Source organism: Drosophila pseudoobscura, chromosome 3 (assembly GCF_009870125.1).
Source record: "Drosophila pseudoobscura strain MV-25-SWS-2005 chromosome 3, UCI_Dpse_MV25, whole genome shotgun sequence".
In the NCBI taxonomy this organism is placed as follows: Eukaryota; Metazoa; Arthropoda; class Insecta; order Diptera; family Drosophilidae; genus Drosophila; species Drosophila pseudoobscura.
This window is the reverse complement of record NC_046680.1, coordinates 4,027,979-4,049,625: the sequence shown is the minus strand read 5'-3', so window position 1 is coordinate 4,049,625 and position 21,647 is coordinate 4,027,979. Positions and strand designations below refer to the sequence as shown.

The following is a 21,647-nucleotide window of genomic DNA, read 5'->3' as shown; positions in this document are numbered from 1 at the left end:
CCGTAGAATAATGCTTGGTGTGATATTTATGCACAACTTGATCAGGGGTGACATAGACAGCCCTGATCTGTTGAGCCGCATAAACTTCACGATTCCTGTTAGACTGACTAGAAATTTTATACCGTTGTTCCTTCCACTTTGTAGATCGAATTATTCTTTGCATGAACCGTTTAGGGTCTTATGCTCGGATTATAATTCCCTCTACCATATTATATCCAATACTAATTCTCTTCCTCTTATTAAATTATTAATCCTTACACACCTTTCTAATAATTAGTAACTGTAGTGGTATTTGTATTTTGATTGCATGCTTAGTTTCTTAGTAAGTTTAGTGCTAATTTTCCTCGAATGTTAGTCTAATAGCTATCTTTCTTGCATGTTCGCGTTTGGTTTGGCTACGCACCGCGCGTCTTGCGGCAGCGCCCCTCGGTCGGTTGGGCGCGAGGAGGGCTGCGTTTTGCCTGGGATCCGCGCGTAACAGCCTTCTGCTGGTGTCACACGGGCCACTTGCCGGTGCAGTAACTGCATCGCCTCTTGAAAGATGCAGTCATTGCATGTCAACGTCCAGATAAAAAAAAAACAGAACTTGAATCGGGTAAGGACCTCTTTTACCCGGTTGACGCACACATGTTGCTAATTCCATGTTCACATACCCTGTGGGAAATAGATGTTATAGAACTGAGAAAATATTTGTCATCCCAGGCTCTAATTAATGCAGAAACTAGTCAGTCTCTTTTATTTATTTTATTAAACGATATTTTGAAATTATTATTCTTCTTACAGATACCAAGAACTGTTACTGGGATCAGGATTTATGAGCAAGAATCTAATCAAATGCATGAATAGACAAAAAATCTAAGACCAGGTCTTTATTAATTACAAATGTTTATACCCTGGTTGACAACAAATGAGTGCAAATATTAGCAGCATTGACGTCACAGCACTGCGACTAAAACCGTGTTTTTTTCAAAACAAAAACATGCAAGTACTTAAAAGTAGCTAATCCTGATTTAAATTGATTCATCAACCATATAAAATGATCTGGGCAAAACTGAGAGATCTATATAAATGAGAATATTCGACGGAAGATAATAAACGAGTATTTATTGGTGAATAACCGGTTGACAACATTGATTACCGGCAACCCTACCTTATACCACTACATATATACTGTATGGTTAGAGCTTATACCCTAGGGAAAAGGATGTCTTAGAGTTGAGAAAATGTTTGTCATCACAGGCTCCGTAGGTATCAGGATCGAGATGAATATATACAAGATACTAACAATATACATGAATATGTCTAAAGAATATAAATTTTAGAAAAGCTCTTTATAAATTACGATTCATCTTCATATGAAATTAACGAAATATGGTGTACAAAGGCTATACACGCATCATGTCTTCAAATACCAGCAACATTGCTACTGTTTTTTTTTTGTTGAACTGTTTTGTTTATGCCTTTTTTTAGACAAAATACAACAAAAGTAAGTACTAAAAACTAACCAATTGTGTAGAAAATTTATTCATCAATGGGCTAAAATTATGTGGGCAGAACTAAGGGTTTTAGTTAGGCAGCATTATTCAACGGAATAAAGAAATTGAGCAATTGGAACGATTTTTCTCTTAGGTTTTATTAAGTTTCATTTGTTTGACCTTTTTCGCTAAAACCTTTTTTACGCAAAATGCAATAAAAGCAAGTAGTTAAAATAAGCCAGTTAAATACAAAATTGATGAATTAATTGGATAAAACTATGTGGGCATGGATAAATGTTCTATATAGCAATTAATGTTCCACAGAAGATCAAAAACGAGGAATATGTATAATAGAACTTGAGCTCGTCAGTATATTTACGGTATATTTTTAAAGTAAGACGGTATGTTTTGGTATTTTTCGAAGGGTCGGACCGTATAATTTTTAACGATAAATCCGCGGTCGCACTAGAAATGGCTGCCGCATTGAAAAAAATTTTGCAAAACCGGGAAAATTGTTAATTGTTAATTAATTGTTGGTGAAGCAGTAAATTGAAGGTGTAATCTGGGTAAGTGCCGGCTTGGGAAGAGTGTCTCTTTTCATTTAAGACTAAAATTTGTGTTTAAAACCACACTTTTGTGGCATTTCTGCGTGGTGAAAATTGCAAAAGCCGCTGGTGGCGGCGGCATCGACGTTTCGCTCTGAGAAAACGTGTACATAAGTACATGTGCATTTGTGTCATACTAAATGTTCTATCCTTTACCGAACGAACAGGACTGGGCATTGCATGCAACTAAAAGATGTCCATTCCGCCGTACATGATACCACAAAATGCATGGGCCGCTCAATTGATGGCCCAGCAGGCATACGCGGCTGCACACGCACAGCAGGCACAATTGCATGCGCAGCAGCAGATGGCCAACCAGATACAACAAATACCACCACCAGGAGCACCCTTACCGCCAGCCAGCGGCCATTCTAATGGCATACCAATTCCGGCCGCAGGCCAGGGGCAGTCTGGGCTGGGGCAAATTCCCACGCCAAAGCCGGACATACTTACGGAGGATAAACTGCAGGAGAAGGCGCTAAAGTGGCAAAATCTGCAGTCCAAGCGTTTCGCTGAGAAGCGAAAGTTCGGCTTCGTCGACACACAGAAGGAAGACATGCCGCCGGAGCATATAAGAAAAATTATACGCGATCATGGTGACATGACCTCGCGCAAGTATCGCCATGACAAGCGGGTTTATTTGGGCGCTCTGAAGTACATGCCACATGCAGTGCTGAAGCTGCTGGAAAATATGCCCATGCCATGGGAGCAGATCCGGGACGTACAGGTGCTGTACCATATCACTGGTGCCATAACCTTTGTTAACGAAATACCATGGGTTATTGAGCCGGTTTACATTGCTCAGTGGGGGTAAGACGTATTCGATTTCCTAAATGGGATTTATGCTCATATCAAAAATGATTTTCTCACCAGAACAATGTGGATAATGATGCGTCGCGAGAAGCGTGATCGTCGCCACTTCAAGCGTATGCGATTTCCGCCGTTTGACGATGAAGAACCACCGCTGGACTATGCGGACAACGTACTGGATGTGGAGCCATTGGAAGCCATTCAAATTGAGCTCGATAATGATGAAGACAATGCCGTGTACAAATGGTTCTACGACCATCGTCCCCTCGTAGACACGCCGTGAGTTCTATCCTAAGTAAATTGATTCCGTATCGTGTAATACCGCTGCGCCATTCTGACCACCATTCCAGCTATGTGAATGGGTCTACCTACCGCAAGTGGAATCTGTCCCTGCCTCAATTGGCTACTCTTTATCGCCTGGCGAACCAGTTGCTCACGGACCTGGTCGATAACAACTTCTTTTACCTATTTGACCCGAAGAGTTTCTTTACCGCGAAGGCTCTGAACATGGCTATACCGGGCGGGCCCAAATTCGAGCCACTCATCAAGGATAATAATGTTGGGTAACGAAGGCATTTCCAACGCCACATCTTGGTCCTTGCTTAAACCCGTTTTTCCTTCCAGCGATGAGGACTGGAACGAGTTCAACGACATAAATAAGGTGATCATCCGCCAACCAATTCGCACGGAGTATCGTATTGCTTTTCCCTACCTGTACAACAATATGCCGCACTTTGTGCATCTAAGCTGGTAAGTAAGTGGGAGAGAGGGAATGGGTATCTGTGCAACTACTGAATTTGCGCGTTGCTTGATGCGTTGCCAGTTGAGAACTTCACTGGAAACGTTTCGCATCGCGGTAGATAAACGAAACACTCCCAGCTTACTACTAATTTAGCGATTAAAGGGAGTTGCAATGAATATGTTCGTGATGATTGAACAGCATAAATCGTTGCTGCTGATACTTGCATACACTGGAAAAGGGCGAGAATGCTTCTAGGATTCTCCGCAAAGATTTTACTATTTCGCATTAATTAATTTCGCATGTTTATGTTTTACTTTCAGGTATCACACACCCAACGTGGTCTACATCAAGACTGAAGATCCCGATTTGCCTGCGTTTTACTTTGATCCGCTCATCAATCCCATTTCGCATCGCAATGTAAATTCCAAGCTGCAGGAACCCCTGCCTGATGACGATGAGGACTTTACGCTCCCGGATGAAGTGCAGCCGTTCCTGCAGGACACGCCGCTTTACACCGACAACACCGCCAATGGAATTGCTTTGCTATGGGCTCCGCGCCCTTTCAACATGCGTTCCGGTCGCTCCCGTCGAGCCATTGATGTGCCGTTGGTCAAGTGCTGGTACAAGGAGCACTGTCCACCTGGCCATCCGGTAAAAGTGCGCGTCAGCTATCAGAAATTGCTGAAATATTATGTACTAAATGCTCTGAAGCACCGAAAGCCCAAGCCGCAAAAGAAACGGTAAGATATATATTTCAATTAAAATCGGTTCCGGAGGGTACAATGCATGAATCTCCTCAGCCGAGTCGATCGTTCGATGTTCGTGTTTATCCTTCCGTGAAGGCACCGTTCTTGACAGACTCAAAGCTGTTGCTGGTAGCAAGACATAGTCATATTCCAATATATATTCTCATTTGCAGATACCTGTTCCGGTCCTTCAAGGCCACAAAGTTCTTCCAGACCACCACGTTGGATTGGGTTGAGGCTGGATTGCAGGTGTGCCGTCAGGGATACAACATGCTAAATCTCTTGATTCATCGCAAAAATCTTAACTATTTGCATCTGGACTATAATTTCAACTTGAAGCCGGTCAAGACATTGACTACCAAAGAGCGCAAAAAGTCACGTTTCGGCAACGGTAAGTTGTTGGGATACTCGCAACTCTATAGGATTATCTATAGGATATATCAGATTGATTGGAGTGTGTTTTCTGTATTTTAGCGTTTCATTTGTGCCGAGAGATCCTGCGTCTGACCAAGCTCATCATCGACTCCCACGTGCAGTATCGCTTGAATAATGTGGATGCTTTCCAGCTATCCGATGGCCTGCAGTACATATTCGCGCATGTCGGTCAGCTCACTGGCATGTATCGTTATAAGTACAAGCTGATGAGGCAGATAAGAATGTGCAAGGATCTGAAGCATTTGATCTACTACCGCTTTAATACGGGACCCGTGGGCAAGGGACCCGGTTGTGGTTTCTGGGCACCCGGATGGCGGGTGTGGCTGTTCTTTATGCGCGGCATCACTCCCCTGCTGGAACGTTGGCTGGGAAATCTGCTGTCTCGTCAGTTCGAAGGACGCCACTCCAAGGGCGTAGCCAAAACCGTGACCAAGCAGCGCGTCGAGTCGCACTTCGATCTGGAGCTGCGAGCCTCTGTTATGCACGACATCGTGGACATGATGCCTGAGGGCATTAAGCAAAACAAGGCTCGCACCATTCTGCAGCATCTGTCGGAGGCTTGGCGCTGCTGGAAAGCCAACATTCCGTGGAAGGTACCCGGCCTCCCCATACCCATCGAGAATATGATCCTCCGCTATGTGAAAATGAAGGCGGACTGGTGGACAAACACGGCCCACTACAACCGAGAGCGCATCCGACGAGGTGCTACCGTGGATAAGACCGTATGTAAGAAGAATCTGGGCCGCCTCACTCGTCTCTACCTGAAGGCGGAGCAGGAAAGACAACACAACTACCTCAAGGATGGTCCATACATATCGCCAGAGGAGGCGGTGGCCATCTACACCACCACAGTGCACTGGCTGGAGTCACGTCGCTTTGCGCCCATCCCATTCCCTCCGCTGTCCTACAAGCACGACACAAAATTGCTGATCCTTGCACTCGAGCGACTAAAGGAGGCCTACAGCGTGAAGTCGCGCTTGAATCAAAGCCAGCGTGAGGAGCTTGGTCTCATCGAACAAGCCTACGATAATCCTCACGAGGCATTGTCTCGTATCAAGCGCCATCTGCTGACGCAGCGGGCTTTCAAAGAGGTTTGTCACAGCAATTTCTTGATCGATTGATCTTCGATCTATAGATTTTGACTTCGATTACAGGTGGGGATTGAGTTCATGGACCTGTACAGCCATCTGATACCCGTGTATGAGGTGGAACCGCTGGAGAAGATCACGGACGCATATCTCGACCAGTACCTCTGGTACGAGGCAGACAAGCGGAGGCTGTTTCCCCCCTGGATCAAGCCCAGCGACACAGAGCCTCCGCCGCTCCTGGCCTATAAGTGGTGTCAAGGTAGAAGCTAGATAAGAAAAAAGTTTTTATATCCCGGATAACTGGGTATCCAGGAATCCAGACTGTGGACATTTTGGGTGTGTGATTTGTGGCAAAGTGATATGCATTTGATCATCCCCTTGTTGCAAACCTCACGCCAAAGTTGAATCCCACACCTACACTCTCAGATAATGATCATGTGAACGAAAACAAAAGCGAAGGTGAAGCTAGCCCTGGCCTAAAGCAAGAACGATTTTATTTTCCTTCATCTAGGCATCAACAATCTTCAGGAGGTCTGGGATGTGGGCGAGGGCGAATGCAATGTGCTGCTGGAGTCGCGCTTTGAGAAGCTATACGAGAAGATTGACTTGACCCTGCTTAACCGTCTTCTGCGCCTGATCGTGGACCATAATATCGCCGATTATATGACGGCGAAGAACAATGTTGTGATCAACTACAAGGACATGAACCACACCAACAGTTATGGCATCATCCGTGGCCTGCAGTTCTCCTCGTTCATAACGCAATACTATGGCTTGGTTCTGGACCTCCTGGTGCTGGGCCTGCATCGATCCAGCGAGATGGCCGGCCCTCCGCAAATGCCCAATGATTTTCTTACCTTTCAGGACGCAGTCACGGAGACGGCACATCCTATTCGGCTGTATTGTCGCTACGTCGATCGCATACACTTGTTTTTCAGATTCTCGGCGGAGGAGGCGCGAGACCTCATCCAGCGGTATCTCACCGAGCATCCCGATCCCAACAATGAAAACATTGTCGGCTACAACAACAAGAAATGCTGGCCCCGCGATGCTCGTATGCGTTTAATGAAACACGACGTCAATCTGTTAGTTTTCCAAGTACAAAAATACTTTTAGAGAAGTGTCTTATGTAATTTCTTATGTATTTGCAGAGGCCGCGCCGTCTTCTGGGACATTAAGAACCGCTTGCCGCGCTCTGTTACCACCATTGGCTGGGAAAGCACCTTTGTTTCGGTCTATTCCAAGGACAATCCGAACTTGCTGTTCAACATGAGCGGCTTTGAGTGTCGAATCTTGCCAAAGGTTCCTATAGCTCCAATCCATAATCCAGGTTCAGCTATTAATTGACTTTTCTTCACGTAGTGTCGCACCCAAAACGAAGAGTTCACACATCGCGATGGCGTGTGGAATCTGCAGAACGAAATAACCAAGGAGCGCACAGCTCAATGCTTCCTGCGTGTGGACGATGAATCGCTGGGACGCTTCCACAATCGGGTGCGTCAGATCTTGATGGCTTCCGGTTCCACCACGTTTACAAAGGTAACTATTTTAGACTCGGAGTACTAGAACTGTACGGCTTGGACGGTTTGAACGGTTCTATTGCTCTTCAGATTGTTAACAAATGGAACACGGCCCTCATTGGCCTGATGACGTACTTCCGCGAGGCTGTTGTCAATACCCAGGAGTTGCTGGATCTACTGGTCAAGTGTGAAAACAAGATTCAGACGCGCATCAAGATTGGCCTTAACTCGAAAATGCCCTCGCGCTTTCCACCCGTCGTGTTCTACACTCCAAAGGAGCTGGGAGGTCTCGGCATGTTGAGCATGGGCCACGTTCTCATTCCGCAATCCGATCTGCGCTGGTCCAAGCAGACGGATGTGGGAATAACCCACTTCCGATCGGGTAGGTTCAATTTGAATGTGTCCAAGTGATGATTTTTTCCTAATGCCTTTGGATTTTCATTTGAAGGCATGTCCCATGACGAGGATCAGCTTATTCCGAATCTGTATCGGTACATTCAGCCGTGGGAGAGTGAGTTTATCGATTCGCAGCGCGTCTGGGCGGAGTATGCGCTGAAGCGCCAGGAGGCAAATGCTCAGAACCGTCGCCTCACGCTGGAGGACCTCGAGGACAGCTGGGATCGGGGTATTCCTCGGATCAACACGCTTTTCCAGAAGGACCGCCACACTCTGGCCTATGACAAGGGCTGGCGCATACGCACCGAGTTCAAGCAGTACCAGGTGCTGAAGCAAAACCCCTTCTGGTGGACCCATCAACGCCACGACGGCAAGTTGTGGAACCTGAACAACTATCGCACGGATATGATCCAAGCGCTGGGCGGCGTGGAGGGAATTCTCGAGCACACTCTGTTCAAGGGCACCTATTTCCCCACCTGGGAGGGTCTGTTCTGGGAGAAGGCCTCTGGCTTCGAGGAGTCCATGAAGTACAAGAAACTGACCAATGCACAGCGCTCTGGTCTGAATCAGATCCCGAATCGTCGCTTCACACTCTGGTGGTCCCCGACGATCAACCGCGCCAATGTCTATGTGGGCTTCCAGGTGCAGTTGGATCTGACTGGCATATTCATGCATGGCAAAATTCCGACGCTCAAGATTTCGCTGATTCAAATTTTCCGTGCCCATTTGTGGCAGAAGATACACGAGTCCATTGTAATGGACTTGTGCCAGGTGTTTGATCAGGAGCTGGACGCTCTTGAAATCGAAACGGTGCAGAAGGAGACGATCCATCCGCGTAAGTCCTACAAGATGAACTCCTCCTGTGCCGACATTTTACTCTTCCCCGCCTACAAGTGGAACGTGTCGCGACCCTCTCTGCTGGCCGACACCAAGGACACCATGGACAACACGACCACTCAGAAGTATTGGCTAGACATTCAGCTGCGCTGGGGAGACTATGATTCCCACGATGTGGAGCGTTACGCGAGGGCCAAGTTCCTTGATTACACCACAGACAACATGTCCATTTATCCCTCGCCCACGGGTATCCTGATTGCCATCGATCTGGCCTACAATCTGCACTCAGCATATGGAAATTGGTTCCCTGGCTGCAAGACTCTCATCCAGCAGGCCATGGCCAAAATCATGAAGGCCAATCCGGCCCTCTATGTCCTGCGCGAGCGCATCCGCAAGGCTCTGCAGCTGTACTCCTCAGAGCCAACGGAACCCTACTTGAGCTCACAGAACTATGGCGAACTTTTCTCAAATCAGATCATCTGGTTTGTCGACGACACCAACGTGTACCGCGTCACCATCCATAAGACATTCGAGGGCAATCTGACAACGAAGCCGATAAACGGCGCAATCTTTATATTCAATCCCCGGACGGGCCAGCTTTTCCTAAAGATTATCCACACTTCGGTATGGGCGGGGCAGAAACGTTTGGGTCAGTTGGCCAAGTGGAAGACGGCTGAAGAGGTGGCTGCCCTGATTCGCTCGCTGCCCGTGGAGGAGCAGCCGAAACAGATCATTGTGACGCGCAAGGGTATGCTTGATCCTCTCGAGGTTCATTTGCTCGACTTTCCCAACATCGTTATCAAAGGCTCTGAGCTGCAGTTGCCCTTCCAGGTTAGTGCCTAGGATGCCCAGCTACTGACATACGGATCTAACTAATACATATTTTTATTTTTCAGGCCTGCTTGAAAGTGGAGAAGTTTGGTGATCTGATTCTGAAGGCCACCGAGCCCCAAATGGTGCTCTTTAATCTTTACGACGACTGGCTGAAGACAATTTCCTCGTACACGGCGTTCAGCCGTCTCATTTTGATCCTACGAGCCCTGCATGTGAATACGGAGCGCACCAAGATCATCCTAAAGCCAGACAAGACCACTATTACCGAGGCCCATCATATCTGGCCAACATTGACGGATGAGGAGTGGATCAAGGTGGAGGTGCAGCTCAAGGATCTCATTTTAGCCGACTACGGAAAGAAGAACAACGTGAACGTGGCCTCACTCACACAGTCGGAGATCCGCGACATTATTCTCGGCATGGAGATCAGTGCGCCATCGGCGCAACGTCAGCAGATAGCAGAGATCGAGAAGCAGACAAAGGAGCAGAATCAACTGACGGCGACCACCACGCGCACCACAAACAAACACGGCGACGAGATCATCACTTCCACCACATCCAATTACGAGACGCAGACTTTCAGCTCGAAGACTGAGTGGCGCGTGCGAGCCATCTCTGCCACGAATCTGCATTTGCGAACGAATCACATATATGTCAGCTCCGATGACATCAAGGAAACTGGCTATACTTACATTCTGCCCAAGAACATACTGAAGAAGTTCGTCACCATCTCCGATTTGAGAGCACAGATTGCGGGATATCTTTACGGCGTAAGTCCGCCGGACAACCCGCAGGTGAAGGAGATTCGCTGCATTGTGATGCCTCCACAATGGGGAACGCACCAGACAATTAACCTTCCCAACACCCTGCCCACCCATCAGTACCTTAAGGACATGGAACCGTTGGGCTGGATCCACACGCAGCCCAACGAGTTGCCGCAGCTATCGCCGCAGGATATCACGACCCATGCCAAGATAATGCAGGAGAACTCCAACTGGGACGGCGAAAAGACGATTGTAATTACCTGCTCCTTCACTCCCGGCTCTTGCTCGCTGACCGCTTACAAACTGACCCCGTCGGGCTTCGAGTGGGGCTCTAAGAACACGGACAAGGGAAACAACCCCAAGGGCTACCTGCCTTCTCACTACGAAAGAGTTCAGATGCTGCTGTCGAACAAGTTCCTTGGCTTCTTCATGGTGCCCGCGCAGAGCAGCTGGAACTACAATTTCATGGGAGTGCGGCACGATCCCAACATGAAGTACGAACTGCAGCTGGCCAACCCAAAGGAGTTCTACCACGAACTGCACCGCACGTCGCACTTCCTGCTTTTCTCGAACCTCGAGGATGGTGGCGATGGCGCCGGCGCGGATCGTGAGGATGTCTATGCGTAGGCGAATCGTTCAGGTGTTCGTGTTTTCGTTTTGTGCATACCAACAATTTATGATTTGTGTTTTCAAAATGTTAGCGACTAGGTACATTTCGTAATAAAATTAAATTCTTTTCTCACGAAGCAACATCGAAACGGAAGGAAGGGCTGGGGGTTGCCAAAGTTACCATGGAAATCACACGTATTGGTCGGTTGGTTCCTTCTTCATCCGTCATCCGCATTTGCTGCTACTTGTGCGTATTTGAGTCCATTAACTGTACGGTACGCCGTTTGTATATTGTATTCGCGTATGTAAAACTCAAGTTAATACAAAAATAAACTTCTCTTTGGGAGGTTTCTAGGTACGTTTGATTGATTGGTGACTCGCTCGCTCTCTAAGAGCACTTCCACAACACAATGGCCAGATTGCCGGCGAAGAATAGGTACAGAATGTTCTCTGTTTCATAGGATACCTCAAAGCCGAATCCCTCGCCAACAACCACATGCCAATAGATGCCAAACTTCTTGTCCATGGTCTCCTTAATGATCTTGGCTGCTTGCTGAAACGAAACCAGGCAAACTGTGAAGCTTACCCAATAGGCTTGCCCCCACCACATACCTCATAGTTTGACGAATACTTCTCGCACGCGGTGATGCTCAGTTCAATGGCCTCCGTTCGCATTTCCTCATTCATGTCCGAGTGCTGCGAGAAAAATCGAATACTGAGGTTAATCTTGCGAACGTGCTGTAAGGTTCATTAAGTTGCTCTGCAAACCTTTACTAGAGGATAGACGTGGAGGATTTTCTTTTCACCCTCCTTGCCGCCTTCACCCTCATCGGCCATGGCTTCGATTGACTGAAACTGTCGACTGAACGAACCACGCAAGACTCCTCACACAATCACAGGGCGAACTAATGTAGTAAAAATTGAGTTAAATTCCGATTTACATGTGACACTCGACCCAAGGTGAAAGGATGTATATATATGTACATATATATGTATGTATATGTGTCTACTTCTGTTGGGTGAATGTTTATGAATTCTTGTTTTCGTTACTTGTCACGACAGCACCAGGCCACTAGGACGGGGCTACTTTTGCTACTATGGCAATTCGTTCTTAGATATTTTTCAGTTCGCTGGCCCCCTTGTCAGGAGCGAGGTTCACTTACAACTGACGATGACTCTCCGGCGCCAGCTCCGAGCTGACGCCAGCTCCATTAACAGAGCTCTGGGAAGGCAACCGCAGAGTTCCGTAGAGTTTCAGGGTGCCAGAGAGTGGAGTGTAGTGTATGCCGGGTGGATGCATTAATAGCGCAGGCAATTTCGGTATGCGCTGCGTTTGCGCCAAGTCTGCATGTTAAACTCTCCCCTGCTTTCCCCCCACCTTGCTGCATCCCTCTATTGTTGCAAAAAAAACCAATTTCCGTGCGGGTGCCCCAGCTAGACAGACGACGCGGCGTCGGCGTCTTCATCATCTTGGCGGCAACCCCAATTTTCGCAACGTTTCGCAGTGATAGTGGTCTACTAGGGAGAAAGGGCGGGTGAACTCCCTCAACTGAAACTGAAATTGAAACTGTGCTTGGAAAAACCCACCCTGGACCCCGAAGAGATATGTAAGAGGGAACAGATTTGGTTCTGGATTTATTCGAAGTCCCAATATGGGAGTTCACCGCGTCTTATGAAAAAATATTATTCTTGGGAATCTTGGGAGCGGAGCTTAATTGACACCCCAAAGCTCCTCGTCCTCTCCGGATAATTGGACCTCATTCAAGCTCTGCTCATCGGCATCACTATGGGTTGAAGTTACGGAATCGTCGTCCGAGTCCTCTATCAGAACGAAATCATCCTTGACCTGAACTGATTTCTTTTTTAGGATATCGTCAAGTATTTCTCTTGTAGCGCCAGTGCGTTGGATGCGTGACAGTAGTGTCTCAAATGGTAGTTTATGTATATCCGAACAGTCGTCATCCTCGGTTTGGTATTTGCAGTATTGCTTAAAATTATTCAGCTCATATTGAACATCGTCCCAGATACGTTGCTCCTGACTCCTGGTATCCACATGAAAGGGATAGGTGACGCCATGTATGAGCTGGTAGGGACTGGATGTCCCTACATTGCGAATCAGCGGATTCTCTAGCTCCAATTCGAGGATATCCTTGCGTACGAATATCGCTATCTGCGACACATGACCGACGGACTCATAGCCCTTGGGAGGATCTCCCACTCCCATTAGGGCGAACATGTAATTGGGATATTTCTGAACAATAGACGTGCACCAGGACTTAAATTCTTCCCGCGTCCATTCAAACTTGTGATCTTCGTGACGAAATCCATTCGGTAGAAGGGGATTGAAGCGCGTAAAGATGACATTATAGTCCGAATTAGGCGTGCTGAATATGGCAATTTTCGGTTGCATGAATCCGAAAACATTCAATGGAATTTTGGTCAACACATCTTCATAAACGTGCTCAATGCTGTAAGTAAATAAATGCGTACATAAAATTATTATCTTCTGGAGCCGAATATAAAAAACGAGTAATATGATGATTGACTTTTATCACTTTATGTCTATTAATTTGAGGCCGCTGATTCTAAAAATACACTCATTTGTTTTGAAACAGCTCTAGTTTACGAGTTAGCTTTCACTCTAAATTCGCTTTTTCATAGCCCTAATTTGCTGTTACTTATTCAAATTTGATATGGCACAGTCTGTTTGTGCATAGCCTTGTGCATAGAATTCTTTGTGTGAATAGTCCGAAAGAATATTTAAAGAATATCGTTTAAATGTAACAGAGTTCGTAAAAGAAGCTTGAATGAATTACTTTGGTCAGCCGCTGGAAATTAAATATAAGCATTGGGTTCCGCAAAAAGTATGCAAAACGTGCGTTGAGTTTCTGCGTTTGTGGACAAATGGAAAACGGAACAAAATTAGGTACAAAGTCGCTATCTATGAATATTTAGGACGTTGATATGCAACGACTGCATCTGTCAAGTGGCGATGCAATATGCAATATGGGACGTACAATACCTTTGGCCACCTTTTTATAAACCCAAGCAGGCCCATGGCATTATTTACCATGGTAGATATGTATGTGTTCAGAAAACTTTAGTTTGACGTCTGTTATAACAGCAAGATCATCCACCAGGGTAATTCTCTTAAGAGAAATAACCTGTGAACCACAACGACGACTGTTATTTTAGTTTGGTGAACAAAAACAGAGCCTTAAGGAGAAGCACATGCATTTTAAGGTGGAAAATGACAGTACTGACGATCCGACTGATCCAAGACGATTTAAACGATCCTATAGGAGATCTAGGACTGTCAAAGACCGCTTCACAAATTGTAGCCTCTAGGCTAAAAGAAGGACAACAAAATATCGTCTAGTTCTGACTATCCTCAACACGTCGAACAACTAATTTATCACTTTCAAAGGGTTGGATGTAGCATAAGAATTATGTTATACTTTCTCCATAATCACCTGGACTATTTTTTCGTCAATCTTGAAGATCAGGATCTTCGTACGATGGAGGGACGCTATCAAGGCTACTGGAACTCACACATGATGGCTGACTATTGTTGGATCATTCAGAACAGCTCTCTTTCAGCCTTCAGCTGTAAAAAGAAACTTTTCTTCAACTAAAGATCTAAATAAAATAATCCTCTGAAATCATCAGATATGCTGTGCAGTGTTATTTATGAAGAATAGAAAATATTATGTCTCAACATCACTGCTGTAGTACTGAGTACATCTAATAAGATTATGATGTAAAATGTAAAATGTTGCTACAACAATTCCAGTAGAAAATTTTTACAAATTTGTACTTGTGTCATGCAGCTGTCGAACCATCGATAGTGGCGCCCTCGATAGTTTTGAATGGAATGATTTAAAAAATCAGGTAAATAACGCAGCCAAATAGCTTATATCAAACGATTTTATCGTTCGTATGAAATGGGTCGGATTACGCTGGAGCCCTGTCGTATTTTATACAACACAACATTTTGCAACGAAATGCAAAAACAGTGCGCGCGGCATTAAATTCATTAAAACTATACGGACTAGCTAAATTATTGTAGTAAATAGTAGTGTAAATATGCAGTGTATTTCTTACAGTTCCAAAGCGATAACAGCATCTGTGTCCCGCAATTCATCCGAGGAATCGGCGACGTTTCCTTGCAGAACCTGCACTTGCAGGAGACTCTGGCGTTTCTTAATATGGTCGGAGAGCAATGGGTCTATTCGATTCATGTTCTTCCTCAGCAGTGCTTCGTCAATGTCCACCTACGAAAACAGATAGAAGCGATTTCATGTTAAAAGAATTCGCGAATGTAAATTGCGCGAATATAAATTTTCTTCTAACTTTTTTGAGTTAAGATTTAAATCAGCAACACTCCACATAGTGAAAAGGATATTATATAATTGGGGAAATGTTTGTTATCCTAGGATCCAATGAATGAAGATATCACAAGCTATCACAACAAAATGTTGCAGTTTATTGTCTTTTTACAGAGACCAAGAATAGGTATCGGGATCGAGATATATTTACAAGAAAATATTAATACAAGGTCTAAAACATCTCACTCTCGGAAAAGACCATTACTAATAACGTTTTAAAGCAGCTTGGAAACCAGAATTTGAGTATTAGTTAAAAGAAATAGGGTATAAAGAGAATAACATTCAAGACACATTTTCGTTTTATGCTTTGAGCTTTTTTTTAACCTTATTTTAGACACAACCAAATAAAAGAGAGTATTTAATATAAGCCAATCTTGTAGAAAATATCACTTGGATACAATAATGTCTTCAGAACTGAGTTTCCTGGCTAGCTATCAATATTAAACCAAATATCAAAATCGACTAATATGATTTTTGAATATGGACAAATGTCCGTCCTCCGCGAAAATTATGAATCATGAAGAATTCTAGCTCCAGCTGTTTAAATAAAGGGGGTTTTAGTGGTATAAGATCGTTTTTTCATCGGTATATTTGCGTTATTTCTGAGGGTAGGACGGTCACACTGCTGTTCTCTCGGCAACAACAACATGAGTCGTAATGGGCTATAAATATGGGTATGGACAATAGCACAAAATAGCCAAGGCAAATTGCAAGGTTCGTACGAATCTTACCTCGCGTGTGAGAACAATATATATTGAAAAAAAAATCGTCTTTTTCTCTTCGAGGTATATTGGGAAATGGGGTAGATTTTACCTTGCATGCGTTGCTTTTCTGGGCCGGTTTGGCTCTTGTCCATACCCTCTTTTTCCTTCCATTATGTAGCAAATGTGTAGAAACTGTGTATTTCTGACTTGATAAATTTTATCGATATGTTGAAAAAATGTGTAATTACTAAAATAAGCTAAACAATAAAGAGAAGAAAGCAATGAACTATATGTGAAAATTAAACGTGTAAGACGCCGGGCCAACTAAAAATTGTAAGCATTTATTTACGGCTATGAGCGGTACAAACCTACAAGAAATGGTCTTGTAGAGGACAGAGAAAGAAAAGCTACAAAAAAAGAAGAAGAGAGCTAGCAATACGTGAGAAAAATAGCTACTGGAAAATCAATTCAATCGAGTTTGTGCTGAGGAAATCGAGTGGCAGCTATAATATATCTATAACGAATACTCTAGTGAAAAGAAAGATTAACAATATGCTTTAATGCTATGTGCTGTAATGCCGGGGAGAAAAATCAATTTTGTACTCATTTGTCTGTCCGTCCGTCTGTCCTGTTATTTTATCCCCATGTTTACAGACATTGAATATTGAATATAAATCTGCAGACTTGCACGCATTTACACATGCTATTCGAATAATGAACAAATCAACATTTCGGACATTTCCGAAAGATATTAAATTATTTGTTTTGTTTGTGTGTACATAATTATTACACACTAATACAAACGAACACTATGTCGCTGTCTATTTGACATACCACTCTACGCTTTACTCAAATCTCAAGTGAAAAAGCATAGACAACAAGCTATAAAACGGAACTCGAAGAAAACAATAAAATTTTTACGCGCAAATCTAATCAACGTTCCTTAATACGCCTCGCGTAAATCTGCAACGAGACTGAGCTATAGCGTAGTCCGTTTGCAACCAAATCCAAGGAGGGGGCATCGGCATCACGATGGGCAAACGCCTCCCGTTGGAACGCCCACCGATAGACCGCAACATACGCAAACGAAAGCGAGCGCCGGCCAAAACCAGCGGCAGTGTGACGGAGAAATGCCTGCGCCTCAGCGCGGCGACAAATGGCAATGGATATGAGTTCCACGAGAACGACGACGAGGATTCCTCATCGTCGGGGTCTGCTGGCGGTGGTGAAGTGGAGGAAGATACATCTGTGTTGAAGACCCCGCAAGCTCAAAGCCTCCTGTTGGCTGGAGCTAGTTTTGCCAGTGACCACAATCACTCAAACTCTACCGAGTCGCCGCGTCCGGTATATACGTTGCGTCCATCTGTCGTCAATGGAACCATACTGAGGGACGTGCTCTCCAAGGCGTGGCGTTTGGGGCGACCCATAGGTGAGTGGTGATCGACAGATTGGTTATAATGCAAATGCAAAGTGCGCATTTTAACTACCATATTTTTCTATAGGCAAGGGAAACTTTGGCGAGATCTTCCTAGCCTCAGAAGACACTGTCTGCCCCGTTAGCTCTGAAAGAGCCAAATTCGTCGTCAAAATTGAACCCCACTCAAATGGACCACTTTTCGTAGAGATTCACTGTCTGATCAACACATCTCAGACTAAGAGTAAGCATTATACACCGTAGGTTTACTGCTTGATGCTATGATCATTCTTTTGTTGTAGAAATAGCTGATGATCACGAGGATGCTGCCAACATTTCGGCTCGTAGGCATATTATTAGCAACGGGCCCCCGTCCGGAATACCCAGCTACATTGCATCGGGCACACACTACTTTGGAGATGCTCGGTATCGGTTCTTGGTCCTGCCCCGCTTCGATCGCGACCTGCACTCGCTCATTAAAAACTCACGGGTGGAGCAGAAATGCTTGCTGGTCCTCGCTATCCACATAATTAATGTGCTAGAGCATCTTCACGACAAGGGCTATTGTCACAACGATATCAAGGCACAGAACCTAATGATATCCAAGTGCAAGTACCTCAAGCAGCAGGCAGTGCCTGCCGGAAAAGTCAAGGGGGCAAAGAGCGATGGCTACGACGAGCACTACGATGAGAAACAGCAGACGACAGACAGCGGGAATAGCTCGGAGCAGGAGACAACCGATGATGTAGTCAAGTTCAGTGATGGCGACGATGACTACTTCATGAAGAACAAAAAGTTGGCTTTAAAGCAAATTGTGGATGCCGCCCAGGAAGATGAGGAAGACGAGGACTTTGATGATGGCGCCACTTCGAACAGTAACAACAGCAACAGCCTGGACACGTACCACACGCCACTGAACAAAAATAAGGGAAGCGTGCGCAAGACTAACATCGAGTTCAGCGGCTCCAATCCGGTGCGTTCGTGCCGTCGAGAAAAGCGCAACTCCATGTACGAGGAAATGGTCAAGTCGCACTATCTGCGACCCACCAAACGCGTTAGCTACCGCGAGGACTTTAACGAGGATGGCTATCCCATAAAAAATAATGAGGATAAAGACGATCAGTCGCCAGTAACGTCCGATAACGATTCAGAGGAGTTTCTTCCACCCTCGGCGCGACGCGCGACAGCAGCCGTGGGTAAACGGGCAAGGCACGCACAAGCACATGCACATCCATCTACGCCCTCCAAGTGTTCCATAACTACACGAGCAACGAGACATCAATCGAAACTTAAAAGTGAAATGAGCGAAGGTAGCAAACGGAGTGGAAGGCGAAAGCAGGACGACACCCAATCCCACGCAGAGTATCAGCTTCTCCCCGCCGAGGAAGAGCACGTGTTCCTTATCGACTTTGGCCTGGCCTCAAAATATCAAGACCGCGGTGTTCACCGTCCGTTTATTATGGACCAACGACGTGCGCACGACGGCACTCTAGAGTTCACATCGCGCGACGCCCACCTGGGCGCGCATTCGCGACGCAGCGATTTGGAGTGCTTGGGCTACAATTTGGTGTACTGGTCCGAGGGTTACCTGCCCTGGAAGGATGTGGCCCAGCAGCAACAGCAGGAGAAAGTGCACCGTGCTAAGGAGCTCTTTATGACGGATGTCTCGGAAATGTTGCGTCAATTCTACGGAAAACAAGTTCCTAAGTATTTGGGCGAGTTTCTGAAACAGATTGGCCAGTTAGCATACCAGGAGCGTCCCAATTATGAGCGTTATCGCAACATCTTTAAGCGAGAGTTTCATCGTCTGGGCCATGACCCCAGCCAGATGCGCTTAAACAGCGAAGAGATTTTGCTCACCCGCGTGGCTGTTAAGGACGAAATGTATGGCAACAAGTGCGATATATTTGAACTGAATAATAAGATTTCCACCAACGTGATGCGTAACTCAACGCTTAGCACTCCGTTCCAGGAGCACTCGATAACAAATCGTGTATCGCCCAAGAACCTGCGATCCAAGTCGAGCAAGAAGAATGTGAAAAAGAAGTTCTCATGGGCGGAGGTTATCTCTCAAGACCCCGATCAAATAGCCCGCGAACGGGCGGCCAAGGAGTTTGAACGGGAGGAGACCATATGCCCCTTGCAAATGCGTCTTCCTAAGCGCTATGAGGGCAGGCCAACCTATGCGATACTGACGGTTGAGCAGAGTCGACGCGATAAGGGGCTGGTCGTGCAGGAACACAACGAAGGCGAATGCCATGATGCAGTCGATGCATTGACTCGTGAGCAGGACCAGGAGGAGGAGGAGGATAATGATGCAGCAGAAAGCACTGATGGAGAGGTAAATTGTGGTGGCATATAAAAACATTTATTTTTATGTTTTATCATTTTTATCTTTATAGCAGTATGCAGAGCAAGGCACGTCTGAGGAGAGCGATTACTCTGACCATTCCGAGCAAGCAGTTCGTCGACGCGTCGGGGGGGGAGCCTACCGGAAAAGAACCAGCAAGCAAACCCAAACACAGCAGCTGAAATCCAACCGAGGTGTATCAAAAATCAACAAAAATATAGCCTCGGCTAAATTTGCCGGCGGTGCTGTTAGCAAATCTCGGTCTACGCCGTTGTCAGCAGTGGCCAGTAACAAACGTGGCTGCGCCACACGCAAAGAAAATGCCACTGTGTCCTCTGCCACCGATGAGGTGGAGCGCAAACTGAAGTCAAGGCGGTCGCCAGAGGATCGACCTAAGCAGCGTCGCACGCGCCGATGCCTATATAAGACTGAGTCAAAAATTGGCGAGCACGATGTAGAGAACAACTCGAGCTTGTTGGAAGTGCAGAATCTGTACAGCGAATACGATGACGAAAACAAGTACATCAAGGGGCGTAATGTCAACCCGTCCAGGCATTCTCGCAAATTATAGAGCTATAAATAGGGACCGACCGACCAACCGACCGACCGACTAGGCTAGGGGGACTTCAAACCAAGAATTAGAAAACTAGCAACCTAAATTCGTTTTCAAGTATTTTTAGTGGTTAACAAGGCACTACCCGATGCCAGATGAGTTGTTCAGAGGAACAGAACAAAACCTAATCATGCTAATACACGTGGACACCACTCGTCATGATTTCTAATTTTGGTTTTTAATAAATTAATTTGTTATCTTTAAGCATTCAGATTGGTACGCTCAGGCAGTCGGAGCAGAGCTATGAGAGCATCGGCTCAGCACAGCTCGGCTCCATGCGCAAGACGTTGAATTACCCATTATACGATGTTGTAAGAAATATATGTACGGACAAAAGGTGTGCAGAAACAGTGCACCGTTTGGCTCCACATGGCCTTGATAGCAAATCTTTCATGTATTGAATTTTTATTTGCCACTTTTCCGTTATTGTTAGGTTTCATTTCCCATTTTCCCTATTACATTTAAAAGGTATACTCTACTCAATAAAGTATTTAATATATATATATATAGATAAAGGTTATTTCGTAATTATTATGATAGCAGTCTAAGATAGGATACAGATACAGCCGAAGTAAATAAAATATAATCGTGTTTCCTTAACAATGTCCCTAAAAAAACGACGCGCTTTTTTCACGCTGAGTTTCAATGCTTACCAGAACTATATTTTCAATCGTCTCAATTCGTCGTAGTAGGGGGAAGAACCGGATTTCGGCACAGCCAAATTCGACCACCTTCTTGATTTGATCCTGCCATCCCATTAAAATTTGAATTGCCGCGCAGTACCTCTGCTCGTAAACTGGCGGCACGAAGCTTATATTTTTCTCCGTCATTGTGGTGACCGTTTGGAAGTCCCCGCACGGCAGCTTATATGAAAACATTGTGCGTCTTCTATTGGGGATTTGTGTTTGGCGACTTCGATTGATTCACGTGCTAATCTTTGTTGCAATTATATTATGTGAAATGTATTGAGGTATTCTTTCTTTGTCCTGCTAATCACTTGGTCGCGAACGCGTTGAGACGATTGATTGTTACACTTTCAATTACAGGTCCAATTCTGCTCATCTATTGGTCGTATTTCACTACTGTAAATATCGGTATTGCATGAAAGCAAAAACACAACTATTAATTTGCGTTGGCGTTGGTGATTTGGTGGTTCAGCGTCACACACCGGACGATTCTTACATACATATGTATGTACATATATCGCATGTGATAATTTCACAGTATGAATTTATCTGCTGCTGCGCTGCCGCCAGTTCGATGACAATATCGTACTATTATATCGTACATTACTTTTCCCGTAATGTTTTTATTGCT

General features: G+C 45.4%; 4 protein-coding genes and 1 non-coding gene across 7 annotated transcripts; 3 read left to right on the top strand and 2 right to left on the bottom strand.

Annotated features, from left to right (window-relative positions):
- The first annotated feature begins 1,900 nt into the window (after window positions 1-1,900).
- Prp8 (pre-mRNA processing factor 8) lies at window positions 1,901-10,998 on the top strand. The gene is made up of 15 exons (XM_001360058.4): window positions 1,901-2,041; window positions 2,248-2,890; window positions 2,954-3,169; window positions 3,241-3,453; window positions 3,515-3,640; window positions 3,953-4,372; window positions 4,552-4,769; window positions 4,853-5,904; window positions 5,968-6,160; window positions 6,413-6,986; window positions 7,053-7,203; window positions 7,264-7,440; window positions 7,512-7,803; window positions 7,870-9,485; window positions 9,551-10,998. The coding sequence occupies exons 2-15, from the start codon at window positions 2,274-2,276 to the stop codon at window positions 10,877-10,879; spliced, it is 7,194 nt and encodes a 2,397-aa protein (XP_001360095.2). The 5' UTR covers window positions 1,901-2,041; window positions 2,248-2,273; the 3' UTR covers window positions 10,880-10,998.
- On the top strand, window positions 3,687-3,864 carry LOC117183799 (small Cajal body-specific RNA PsiU2-55). Its single transcript, XR_004468977.1, has one exon. It is a non-coding gene; the product is annotated as a small Cajal body-specific RNA PsiU2-55 (non-coding RNA).
- Window positions 10,902-11,860, bottom strand: LOC4803377 (dynein light chain 4, axonemal). The gene is made up of 3 exons (XM_001360057.3): window positions 11,630-11,860; window positions 11,474-11,557; window positions 10,902-11,414 (listed from the first exon to the last, which is right to left on the bottom strand). The coding sequence occupies exons 1-3, from the start codon at window positions 11,696-11,698 to the stop codon at window positions 11,250-11,252; spliced, it is 318 nt and encodes a 105-aa protein (XP_001360094.1). The 5' UTR covers window positions 11,699-11,860; the 3' UTR covers window positions 10,902-11,249.
- Window positions 11,861-12,483: 623 nt separating this feature from the next.
- On the bottom strand, window positions 12,484-21,570 carry Hen1 (Hen1 methyltransferase). Its single transcript, XM_033378001.1, has 3 exons — window positions 20,984-21,570; window positions 14,966-15,135; window positions 12,484-13,329 (listed from the first exon to the last, which is right to left on the bottom strand). Exons 1-3 carry the CDS (start codon window positions 21,206-21,208, stop codon window positions 12,573-12,575), a joined length of 1,152 nt encoding a protein of 383 aa, XP_033233892.1. The 5' UTR covers window positions 21,209-21,570; the 3' UTR covers window positions 12,484-12,572.
- bsd (back seat driver) lies at window positions 15,876-20,835 on the top strand. Of its 3 annotated transcripts, XM_015183522.2 has the most exons (6): window positions 15,878-15,963; window positions 16,132-16,286; window positions 16,815-17,382; window positions 17,456-17,611; window positions 17,670-19,708; window positions 19,770-20,835. In XM_015183522.2, exons 3-6 carry the CDS (start codon window positions 16,986-16,988, stop codon window positions 20,286-20,288), a joined length of 3,111 nt encoding a protein of 1,036 aa, XP_015039008.2. In that variant the 5' UTR covers window positions 15,878-15,963; window positions 16,132-16,286; window positions 16,815-16,985; the 3' UTR covers window positions 20,289-20,835. The 3 variants fall into 3 exon arrangements, with proteins under 3 accessions (XP_001360093.3, XP_015039008.2, XP_033233889.1); XM_001360056.4 differs by having other exon boundaries at window positions 15,876-15,963; window positions 16,132-17,382; window positions 19,773-20,835; XM_033377998.1 differs by having other exon boundaries at window positions 16,132-17,382.
- Window positions 21,571-21,647: the final 77 nt, after the last annotated feature.

Excerpts from the sequence above, each read along its gene's own strand:
- Prp8 (XM_001360058.4), top strand. The coding sequence starts at position 2,274 with ATGTCCATTCCGCCGTACATGATACCACAAAATGCATGGGCCGCTCAA. Across the intron at positions 2,891-2,953 it reads GTTTACATTGCTCAGTGGGG|AACAATGTGGATAATGATGC; the intron begins GTAAGACGTATT and ends TTTTCTCACCAG. Across the intron at positions 4,373-4,551 it reads CCCAAGCCGCAAAAGAAACG|ATACCTGTTCCGGTCCTTCA; the intron begins GTAAGATATATA and ends TCTCATTTGCAG.
- LOC4803377 (XM_001360057.3), bottom strand. The coding sequence starts at position 11,698 with ATGGCCGATGAGGGTGAAGGCGGCAAGGAGGGTGAAAAGAAAATCCTC. Across the intron at positions 11,558-11,629 it reads ACGTCTATCCTCTAGTAAAG|CACTCGGACATGAATGAGGA; the intron begins GTTTGCAGAGCA and ends TTTTTCTCGCAG. Across the intron at positions 11,415-11,473 it reads AGTATTCGTCAAACTATGAG|CAAGCAGCCAAGATCATTAA; the intron begins GTATGTGGTGGG and ends GTTTCGTTTCAG.
- bsd (XM_015183522.2), top strand. The coding sequence starts at position 16,986 with ATGGGCAAACGCCTCCCGTTGGAACGCCCACCGATAGACCGCAACATA. Across the intron at positions 17,612-17,669 it reads CAACACATCTCAGACTAAGA|AAATAGCTGATGATCACGAG; the intron begins GTAAGCATTATA and ends CTTTTGTTGTAG. Across the intron at positions 19,709-19,769 it reads CAGAAAGCACTGATGGAGAG|CAGTATGCAGAGCAAGGCAC; the intron begins GTAAATTGTGGT and ends TTATCTTTATAG.
- Hen1 (XM_033378001.1), bottom strand. The coding sequence starts at position 21,208 with ATGTTTTCATATAAGCTGCCGTGCGGGGACTTCCAAACGGTCACCACA. Across the intron at positions 15,136-20,983 it reads CGATTGAAAATATAGTTCTG|GTGGACATTGACGAAGCACT; the intron begins GTAAGCATTGAA and ends CTGTTTTCGTAG. Across the intron at positions 13,330-14,965 it reads GCTGTTATCGCTTTGGAACT|CATTGAGCACGTTTATGAAG; the intron begins GTAAGAAATACA and ends ATTTACTTACAG.